At 38.9% G+C, this 10,600-nt stretch overlaps 1 protein-coding gene and 1 non-coding gene across 2 annotated transcripts; one reads left to right on the top strand and one right to left on the bottom strand.

Moving 5' to 3' along the window:
• Positions 1–1,248: 1,248 nt before the first annotated feature.
• zbtb48 (zinc finger and BTB domain containing 48) lies at positions 1,249–9,767 on the bottom strand. The gene is made up of 11 exons (XM_053317662.1): positions 9,490–9,767; positions 7,342–8,084; positions 6,935–7,239; positions 6,751–6,856; positions 6,560–6,652; positions 6,376–6,462; positions 5,401–5,555; positions 5,139–5,275; positions 4,848–5,012; positions 4,648–4,736; positions 1,249–2,016 (listed from the first exon to the last, which is right to left on the bottom strand). Exons 2-11 carry the CDS (start codon positions 8,065–8,067, stop codon positions 1,573–1,575), a joined length of 2,307 nt encoding a protein of 768 aa, XP_053173637.1. The 5' UTR covers positions 8,068–8,084; positions 9,490–9,767; the 3' UTR covers positions 1,249–1,572.
• Positions 2,484–2,556, top strand: trnar-ccu (transfer RNA arginine (anticodon CCU)). The gene has a single exon. It is a non-coding gene; the product is annotated as a tRNA-Arg (tRNA).
• Positions 9,768–10,600: the final 833 nt, after the last annotated feature.

Here is a 10,600-nt window from a genome sequence, read left to right as displayed (position 1 = left end):
TTGCTTTAATGAGAACGTTGTTTCTGAGTGTTTTTACGGTAAAGTTAACGTTTTCTTAGTTTTCATACAAGTTTTGTGATGTTGAATCTGTTTTGTAAATACAGTATATTCTTAAGCTTATGTACTGTGTTTGTATGATGTTTTATAGTGTGGTTAGCATAAATTAAACTGCAGGCAGGTCTGAGTTTATTCTGCTGAGTCACAGCCGACGAGCGGTTAGCAAGTCGCTAATGCTAACAGATATTTCTTGTAAACGTTGGACGGTAGATGCTGCAGAGTGTGAAAAGAAAAGAAATGCATCAAGTTTTTTATTTTATTTTATAAATAGTGAGAGTAAGCCAATGTGTTGACCTATAAAGCTGTATATTTTACCAAAAAAATTATAAACCTGTGTAGTGTTTTAATTCCAAATAAGGACATTCGGATATCTGTAACGGGGACATTTAGTTATTTTCTGTTATCTATACTGTTATAATGTCAGATAAAATGTACAGTGTTGCTTTAAAGTTTGTGAACCCTTCACAGTTTCCTCCATTTCTGCAAAAATATGACGTAAAATGTGACCAGACTTTCACAGAAGTACTAAAACTAGATAAAGGGAACTCATTTATTTATAAAGGAAAATTATCTAATTTTATATATTTGTGTGAGGTAAAAGTATGTGAACCTTTTTAGCTTTCAGTAAATGGTGTGACCCCCTTTTTCAGCCCTGCGTGTAATTATTAGAATATTTTACAGCCTATAGTTGTATTTTTCATTGACTTTTCAGGAGCATTGTTACACTTGTATCAATGTAAATCACCAACCATATAACCACTTGTTAAAACATTGCTCTACTATGCCTCTAGTGGTGAGAAACTCAAACCCTTTAACCAGGACAACATAGACAAGCAGGGACCCAAAAATTCCTGAAATTGATTAAAAGAAAAACCTGTCATTATAAATCTTTCAGTAGTACTTTTCTAATCCCCTTCAAAGTCCTCTGTTATTCCAGCACTTCTCTCATTCCTGGAAACATTTCCAGTTTTAGTTTCACTCAGCTGTAGACAGACACCACCTGGTGTCAAATCTGATAACTACAGCACCCCCTACTCCTGTACTATCGATGGCCTCTGAGAATTTTTGCTTCCACTCCTTTCGTATCTACCTTGGTATTCACTCTATAATCAGTGTCCCTACTTAAGTTCAGATAAACAAACATCCACTTTGAAAACCTTCAGTAACGAAACTGACCAAAAAGTCCTTTTTTATTACTCATTTTCCAGCTGCAGTAGGCACATTGATAGAGGAGGAGGGCTTCAAAACAAGCCAAAATTAAACATTCAAGCACATTTCACACACATGCAGTTCATATATTGTATATTAACTACCAAAAGCATGAAAACTATTCACTTCTGTTCTCCGACATGTGGAAACTCAACAGTAGTCGACTTTATTGCAGTTTCTTCTGTCTCGGGATCTGTAAAGCCAAATATTTCCAGCGGTGCGTCACCATCCCTCACAGTAGACTTAAGTGCTTTTTCATGTAGAAAATGTCTTTCACAGTAACTCTCGAGCTGGTTTCACACAGTCTCAGGTCTTACTCTCTGATATATTCCCAACGATTCCTTCCATATCCACCGTGGACTCGTACGCCTCCGAAACCAGCTGTGTTTGCTGCAAGACGGCTGGCACAGAGAAACCATGAACCGCCTGGATGTGTCCCAGATTCTGATTGGACACCACGTCCTCCATCGCTGCATCACTCGCCCCGATCACCACTCTCACTATGCAACTAGAATTGAGGGCTGGCGCAGATTCAGGTTCTGGGTTTGTGGATTGCTGGACGGTGGCAGTGGCGGTGGCGGCGTGTTGGACATAACCCGTCTCGTCTGCGATCAGCGAGGCCTCCACAGTTTTAGTAGCTTCGTTTTCACTTCCTTCCACATCCTGCACGATCAGGTTCCTCAGTTTCCTCTGCCGGGGGTTGTAGTTCTCGGTGCGTTTGTGGATTTGAATGTGACGTCGCAGGTGTGCCTGGAAGAGAAAGAGTATATAGATGTAAGTGTCATCAGCTGAGGGGGTAAAATGTAATTAGCATTCATTCAGGCAACAAAACAATTATCGATGAATCAAGTAGGTTTTTTTTACCAAACATGTCAAACTTCCCCTATTTTCATCTTGTCAGTTTTTGAGGTTTTGCTGCTATTCTCTGTCTTTTGTAATCGTAAACTGAATATATTTGAGTTTTGGACTTTTTGGTCAGACATTTGAAGAAGACTCCTTGTGGGCTTTTGGAAACCATCGTGAATTTTTTCTCTTTTTTTGGGACGTTTTATAAACCAAACAATTTAGTGAGCAGTATTGGACACAATGAACAACATCAGTTCACACAAAGGCGACCATCCCTTCATCCCTTCATCCCTGTCCCTAGAATAATGACTGAAAAAGGATGACACTGTGAATACCACTGAACAATCGTTGGCTCCATCATGGTGACAGAAGCCCCAGTGGCCTAATGGATAAGGCACTGGCCTCCTAAGCCAGGGATTGTGGGTTCGAATCCCATCTGGGGTGTAGCAGAGTGACAAAGCAGTGTGGTACAAAGACTTCATCTGCAATGTCACATTTTCATACAGACACTAAATATCTAAATATGCTCAGAGACAAAACGACATTTCACGACATCATCACAGACTTTAGGAAACTGTGATTGAAATATTTCACTCTTTGCCGATGTTTTATAACAAACAATTAGTAGATTAACAAAGAAATCACACATTATCACATTAATCTGTAATAAAGACAGTCATTAGTTGCAGCCTTAGTATTCTATATGTCTTCCAATCATGTTTCCAGCAAAATCTGACAAAAAAAAGGTTCGCATCAGTTATAGTTTTTTAAAAAAACCACTTAAATGTATCTATAAACCTGTGTTTTGTACTCTAAATAACAATAATAATGATCTTAATTTGTAGGGAAGTTTTCAAAACCCACCTTCACACCAGCCAGCGAATTAAAATTATAAAATAATTCGATTTCATGATAAAAAACAAACATATTAAACCAATGCTAGTCATGTAAGAAAGAAGAAAACTAAATAAAAGAAAAATAAATTGAAAACAAAATCCCAAAAAGTTTAAAGAAAATAAAAAATTGAAGTAAAATCAGGAATGCTTCTCTGATGTGTGTGTTCGGCCCTTCAGAACAGATTTAAGACTCGAGGATCTCAAACTATGAACAGGCTCATGTGGTACTAAGAGGTCAGAAATAATATCAGAAAATCAACAGTCATAAAAGTAATCAGGAAGACCTTAAATCATTTCTGAAACATACTGGAAGCTGGTGTGAAGCAGCTAAAACAGACTCTGGACAAAGAAGCTTGGCAACTGAACTGTCAGTCTGGAGTCAATCAACAGATTATTGGTCACAGTAGGTAAAAAGGGTTTTTCTTGCAGTCGTCAAGGCGTAAAATGGTCTCTTTGTCTTTCAAAGTTAAAATAGATTGTATTTTTGAAACATTCCTGAGATGATAAAAACATGATTGCATAAGCTTTGTGGTGGTGCTGCTCAACACTTTACTAGTTTCGATTTTTTTAAAACTAGTAATTACTACAAAACCAAACGCCAAGATTCCTCTCAGTAGGCTTGATTTATTCCAACGGGGAACCACCAAATGGCAGAATTTGTTTTGCAATGTGTTGAATCCATCTAACAAATGACTCAGGCTCCTGTTTATCTTCTACTAAACAAACAATTTAATTATATGACCTGGAACTTCTGGAAATACATGCGTTTTTAGATATTTTACCATTGACTTCATGTAAATATGGACGTCATGACAGCTCCCCAAAACTGAAGTCAAAACATTTCCAATTTTAGTTTCCCCACAGCTGTAGACAGGCACCGCCTAGTGTCAAATCTGATAACTGCAGTACCTCCTACTCCTGTGCTATCAATGGCCTTTGGGATTTTTTGTGTCCCCCCCTCGTATCTACCCTGGTATTCACTCTATAATCAGTGTTACAACATTTTACCATTGACTGTATATACATATGGACGTCATGTCAGCTCCCCAAACATGAAGCCAAAACATCTCAATCGCCCCCTGGTGGCTTGCTGCAGTACAGGTTTAGTTTAGTTTAGTTTATTTGGATCCCCATTAGCTGTTACCCAGGCAACAGGTACTCTTCCTGGGTTCCATGTTAAAATAAATACAACCAATTACAATTACAATATAACATAAATGCATACCTAAATAGAGTGTCCCCCCCTCCTCATAAATGGGTCATAAATCCCAGCCCCTCCATGTTAGCAGATGAGACAAAATCATTCAAAATTTAGGTAGTTCTTGCAGTTCTTGGTGCTCACTTTTCAAATAAGTGTATTATTTTTAATTTAGTTATTTGACAATATAAAAAAGGTACTGTGATGTCATGATTGACAGCTGTGACAGTCGCTCTCAAACCGCCTGACTCTGGCTCCAAATTATGTCACACAAGCAAGAAGGCCGCTCCCATAAAAGGAGATATTTTGGCTTCATTTTTGCAAAGTGGCAGTAAAGTGGACACCCGTCGTCCATTTTTATATACTGTCAATATATTTTACAGAGACGACAGATGAATCAATAATGAAAACAGCTGTTAATTGCAGCCTTAGTGAGCGTACCTGTCGAGTGAACTTGTAGCCGCAGTCAATGCACTCAAACTTCCTCATGCCTTTATGACGACGCAGATGGACACGAAGTTGCTCCCTCGCTGATGAAAACCACAAAGACAATCATATTAAGAGAGGCTAATTCATCTAACATTTGCCTTTTATCCACACCACAAAACATGATAACAAAGATCATATTGTGTATATCGTACCTTTAAAGGTTTTGTTACATATGTGACAACAGTGAGGACGGCCTTCCTCGTGTTTGCTGGCCTTGTGGCGGACAAGAGCGCCTTTCTCTGTGAAGCGCTGCTCACACACGTCACAGCCGAAGGGACGCTCACCTGTGTGTGTCCGATGGTGTTTATCTAGACTGGCTGGCATTAAAAAAAAAGAAGAAAGAACCCCACACAGATTAATAATACAATGAAGTAGTGTTCGAGAGCTCAATACTGTGTGTTTGGATTCCTCTGTTGGATTGAATTCGGTAGGATGGTTGTTACCTTGTGTCCTGAAGGTTTTTCCACAGAGGTGACACTGGTATGGCCTCTCACCGCTGTGTACACGCAAATGCATGTTTAGGTTGTTCTTCTGGGAGAATGCATGGCCACATAAATTACACACAAAAGGACGCTCGTTTCTGTAAAAACATTCAAACAAAAAGACAAATGTTATCATAATTTTTTTAAGAAAATGGATCCCCCCAACATTTAAGGTACAAGTCTGTCTCGTCTGATTATGGCAGTGCTTTAACATATCCATTACCTGTGTATGGCTTTGATGTGCATCTGCAGGCCGTTTCGACTGGACGCTCGATGGCCACACTCCTCACACACAAATGGTTTTTCACCTCGATGTTTGGCCGCTTCGTGCACTCGCAGCTCTGTCCGAGTTAAGAAGGTTTTGGGGCACTGTGAACACTAAAAATAGGAAATGTCTTGTGAAGTGAAGACGCAGGATTATATCTTAGATACAAGATTGACTTTTAACCTTCCTGTCATCCTCCCGGGTCAAATTGACCACGTCTGTTTTGACTGTTCCTTCCCTCCTTCCTTCCTTCCTTCCGCCTGTACTTACTCCATCCCTCCCTCCTTCTTTCCTTCCCTCCCTCCTTCTTTCCTTTCCTCCCTTCCTTTCCTCCTTTCCTTCCTTCTTCCTCCCTCCCTTCCTTCTTCCTTTCCTTCCTTCATTCCTCCCTCCCTTCCTCCTTTCCTTCATTCTTCCTCCCTTCCTTCCTTCTGCCTCCCTCCCTTCCTTCTTTCCTTCCTTCCTTCCTTCCTTCTTTCCTTCCTTCTTCCTCTCTTCCTTCCTTGACTCGAGGACAACAGGAGGGTTAATGAAAACACAAAGGCAACCATGTGAAACTAAAGGTGTGTATGTTTATTGCATGTCACACTGTATGAGATGGATCTGATAAAATCTTGCAATCTTGTGAGTGAAGACTGCATGATGAATCATAGAGCGAGTATATTTTGCTTTGGTTTGTCTCTTAACTTTATTGAAAGCTGGTTTAGGATTGAAATGATGCGGAAAAATAGCACTTACAAAAATGCATTTGGTAAGTGCCAATTTTCTGCATCATTTCATGTCACGGTCTCCTAAATATCTGACTCAGGATGTTGGATTGACGAGCAAAGATTTTACCACATTTCTCTCCCAATAACTAACTTTTGTGTGAGACAGCCCAAAGGTTTTACAAGTCACATTCTTATTGAAATACAGTGTATATATAAAACGTACTGCGTGTGGTTTGGGATGACCGTGGATCTTCATCATGTGAAATGTCAAGTTTTTCTTGTACATAAATTGCTCAGTACATGTTGAACACTGAAAAACAACGACGCCATGTTAGTGAAGACATTTTTAAACCTTCATTTTGGATTTGATATGATTGTTATCTGTGTCTGTTTGGTGCTGGCTCTACCTTGTAGGGCATGTCTCCTGTGTGGGAGATAATGTGCACACGGAGCTCTTCTTTTCCATTAAATGTTGAGGAACATGTCGGGCAGGGGTATATCTGGAATTATATCACAGCAGAAATACTCATGTAACACTTCATAAAACCTTATTTAAAGTTAACTGGTCTTTGGTCTACACTTGTTCTGTCTTACTCACCTGTGCTGTTGCACAGTTTCTGAACTCATGTATCAAAAGATTCTCCTTTCTGAAGTACCTCTTTCCACATTTAAGGCAACCGAAGGGTCTCTCCCCTGTATGCCGCCTACGGAAAACACAAATAAGATTAAAGGATATTCTTTCAACAGCAGTAATTTAAAGGAAAAATGTTAAGTCTGCAAACCTGTTGTGGACTTTGAGGTAGTATTTGCTCTTGAAGGATTTGTGACAGATGGGGCACTGCACAGAGTCCTTCTTGGAGTCTTCTTCCGTCACCTCACCGTTTCCGTTTTTGTCCGATTTAATCTGCGACTTTCGCCTCCGTGCTGTTGATGTGGACGGAGCTAAAGAGGAGGGTTCATTAACAGGGACATACTCCTCATCTGAGTCTTCAGTGATGCCCTCAAAGCCCCCGTCATCATCCTCGTCTGCTTCCTCAATCACCCGGCTAACACCTTTGTCGTTTATGTCAATCTGCAACTCGTTTATCTGCAAATAACACAAGTGGAGTAATAACCAGCATATTCATCTTTAAAATGCACTTGCACAATCACTGTAATACTTTTCCATGCATGTGTTCATGTTTTCTACCTCTGTTGGCTGATCTGGGTTTTGATTCTCCACAACATCATCACTGCGTTCTTTCTCTGCAGGAATAAGCGGCGCCTTCTTGTTGGCTTTTTCAGTAGCTGTAACATCAGTGTCGGGGGTCTCATCAGTCACCAGTCGTCTGGGGCCTTTGACCACTCGGCCGGAGCGAGTGGTTGTGGTTGCAGAGGTCGTAGCAGTAGCAGTAGTAGTGGCAGCCGTGCTAAAATTATGTGTGGCAGAATCAATGATGGACTCCTGTTTCTTGACTGAGAGCCAGGTCTGATCTGTGACTGAACAACTGGGGATTGTGTCTGATTTGGACTTTCTAGGTCTGCCTCTTTTACGCTTCAAAGGAGCAGCAGCCACAGAGGTTTCCTTGAAGCGCTCACAGAGAGCCAAAGCTTCTGGCACACACAGGCTGGACGCTGCATGCTGCACCTTCTCCAAGTTTTCAGGATTCAGCTTCAGCTCTCCGGTGTAGACGAAGTTCAGGAGCAGCTCGAGGCCATCGTTGGGGCATTCCTGCAGGCAGAACTCCATGCACGGTGCAGCGGGCATGTTGGACTGTTGGAACAGCTCACTGAAACAGGCGAGGATGTTGCGGTGGGCCAGGTAGACCACACCGCCTCCCACATTCAACACTGCATCACAAAACCTCCCTACTGCCCTCTGCTGGTTCAGGGAGGACAGGACACGCTGTGCATGGTCGCTCTCTGCTGCAGGCATCTCTCCAGCTTCACTGACTGCAGATACATGAGACACAGGGAAACTATGAATATTAAGTTAAAATATTTTATACATCAACCAAACTATATTTGCAGAGTCCCTTGCACACTGCACAATTTTTTAAACAAGTTGCAACCCGTACATTCATGTTATTATCCATTGCTGATTAGATATGAGTATATACTGTAGACATATATTTTGGAGCTTAAACAATTAGTCAATCAATACAATTTTAATCAGCAACTACTCTGATAATCAATCTTTTTAAAACATTGCCAAACATTTGATGGTTTCAGCTTCTTAAATGTAAAGATTTGCCTCTTTTCTGTGTTTTATATTGTTGTGAATTTAATATTTTGGGGTTTGGGACAGCTGGTCGGACAAAACAAGACATTTGAAGACGTCATCTTTTGGCTGTGGAAAATTAGAACTGGCATTTTTCACTATTATCTGACATTTTATAAATAGTAATTGGCAGATAATGAAAATAATAATCATTCATTGCAGCTCTAATATTTCCGCCCCTACTTGCCTCTACATAATAGTCTGCTGTGTGCGATGTGCGTATCTTACTTATATTTTATACACAGTACAGTCAAAAGTATGTATGTGCAACATTAAGCTCCTTGAATGAACAACAATATAAAGCTGAAAATGTTTTTTATATTATTATTAGGACTTTTAATAGTTGCTGAATATTTAGGAGAGTTTGATACAATCTGAACCAAATTATATATAAAACAGCTCAGTTTACAACAAGTCTGACCTGTATATGTACATTATTATTGAATATTTTTCTTTTAACTTAAGTGTATATATTATATATTAACCTTTATTTTACCTCTAAAGACTATTGAGGAGGAATTACAATGGTGTCGAGAAACAACATCAACAACACGCAAAGCCGCAAAACGATATTAAAATACAATAAAATACAATAAAATAAATAAAGAAAAGAAAATATTAGGAAAAATAAAGCAATGAATAAATACAAGTAAACAGATAAGATGCAGTTAAGTTAAAAACATTTGCAATCAATTAAAACAAGGTCTGAGATAAAGGTATTTGAACAGCTGCAGTGGTGATAAATAATATAATTTTAAGGCCTTTTTGCAGATTATTCCAAGTGTAAGGTGCAATATTATAAGAGACTAAAATTTCTGTGTAGAGCAACAACATACATCTCCTGTGATCATATAATTAAATAATTAAGAGCTGGAATGATTAATCGGTTAATTGATTAGTCAGTCAAAAGAATATTAATTATTAGGATGATTAATACTTAATATTTAGGAGAGCTTGATAGAAATCACATCAAATTAAGTCACTTTTAAGAGAAAATAGGTCACGTGTGTCAGTAATAGCTTACGCAATAATTAAACAATTTATTGTAATTTATAAATAAAGTCTTGAGTACTTAACACTTTATATTCTTCTGTGGAGACTGAAAATGAGTGCAGACCCCTGGCTACCGCCGCAGCTCGACGTTTATTTCCTCGCACATCTTTTTAAAGACGCTCCCTTAACGCAGCAGCGGCGTTCACACTCTCACATCTGCAGGACGGAAAATCAAAAACTCACAACATTTATTACTCTCTTTTCTACTGTAAAAGCTGCACCTTTGTTTGTAGCTAAAAAATGAAGATAGGTTATTAAGCAAAATGTCAAAAGCCCTTAGCTGCAGTACGGCTTGTTTTCACTTCTTTCTATGCAGGCCCCTAAAAAAAAACCCTGCAGGAGGAAGAGGATGTGACGTTTCTTATGTGAGACGAACTCCGGGAAAGGTTTTTTTTGTGTGTGTTATGCGCGAATTAAAACACCAATAAACACAACATTAACTAAACAAGTAAACCAAATCAAAAACATAATGTGTGTCTAGTTTTAGTTGCTGGATTGTATATTTTAAAATAACTTATCTTAGAAGTATAATTATTTAGTATTATGACTAACATGACACTCCGGGTTAGACTTTAGTCGTCCAGCTTGTTTGTGGTTCACACATGTTAGCACGTTAGCATGTTAGCTCTGCTGTATTAACATCTGGACAGCTGCCTGAATCCACTTTAGTAAGTTTTAAAACGTTGTCCGCTTAGATACAAGATAGATAATGATCTCTTAAAGTGGTGCATTGTTTGTTTTGTTTCTTTTCACAGGTTGTTGGGTTAGTTTTCTCCTCCTGAAGGCAACAACAGGAGCTATAGCAGCTAGCTTTGTTATCTTATTGCTTCATTAATGTTTTAATTTCATGTCGTTTTGTTGTGTTGCAGCTTTTTATACATATTTGACTGTGATCATGATTTTATTAGTCTGCTTTATATGTGGAGAAACTTAAGTATGATAGAGATATAACCTCCTTAGCTTGGTTAGCTTAGCCTTTAATTGCTAAACGAGTTGGTTAAATTAAGCTACAATTAACTATTATTTTAATTATCATTAGTTTGGTGTTTTGTTGTTTGTGCGAGACAGTGTCAGAAACTGGTTAAACAATTTAATCACTGCTCCCCACAGTCCAATGTGACGTCTTCACATATGT

The sequence above is a fragment of the Scomber japonicus genome, chromosome 4 (genome assembly GCF_027409825.1).
Source record: "Scomber japonicus isolate fScoJap1 chromosome 4, fScoJap1.pri, whole genome shotgun sequence".
In the NCBI taxonomy this organism is placed as follows: domain Eukaryota; kingdom Metazoa; phylum Chordata; class Actinopteri; order Scombriformes; family Scombridae; genus Scomber; species Scomber japonicus.
This window is presented reverse-complemented; position numbering and strand designations above follow the sequence as displayed.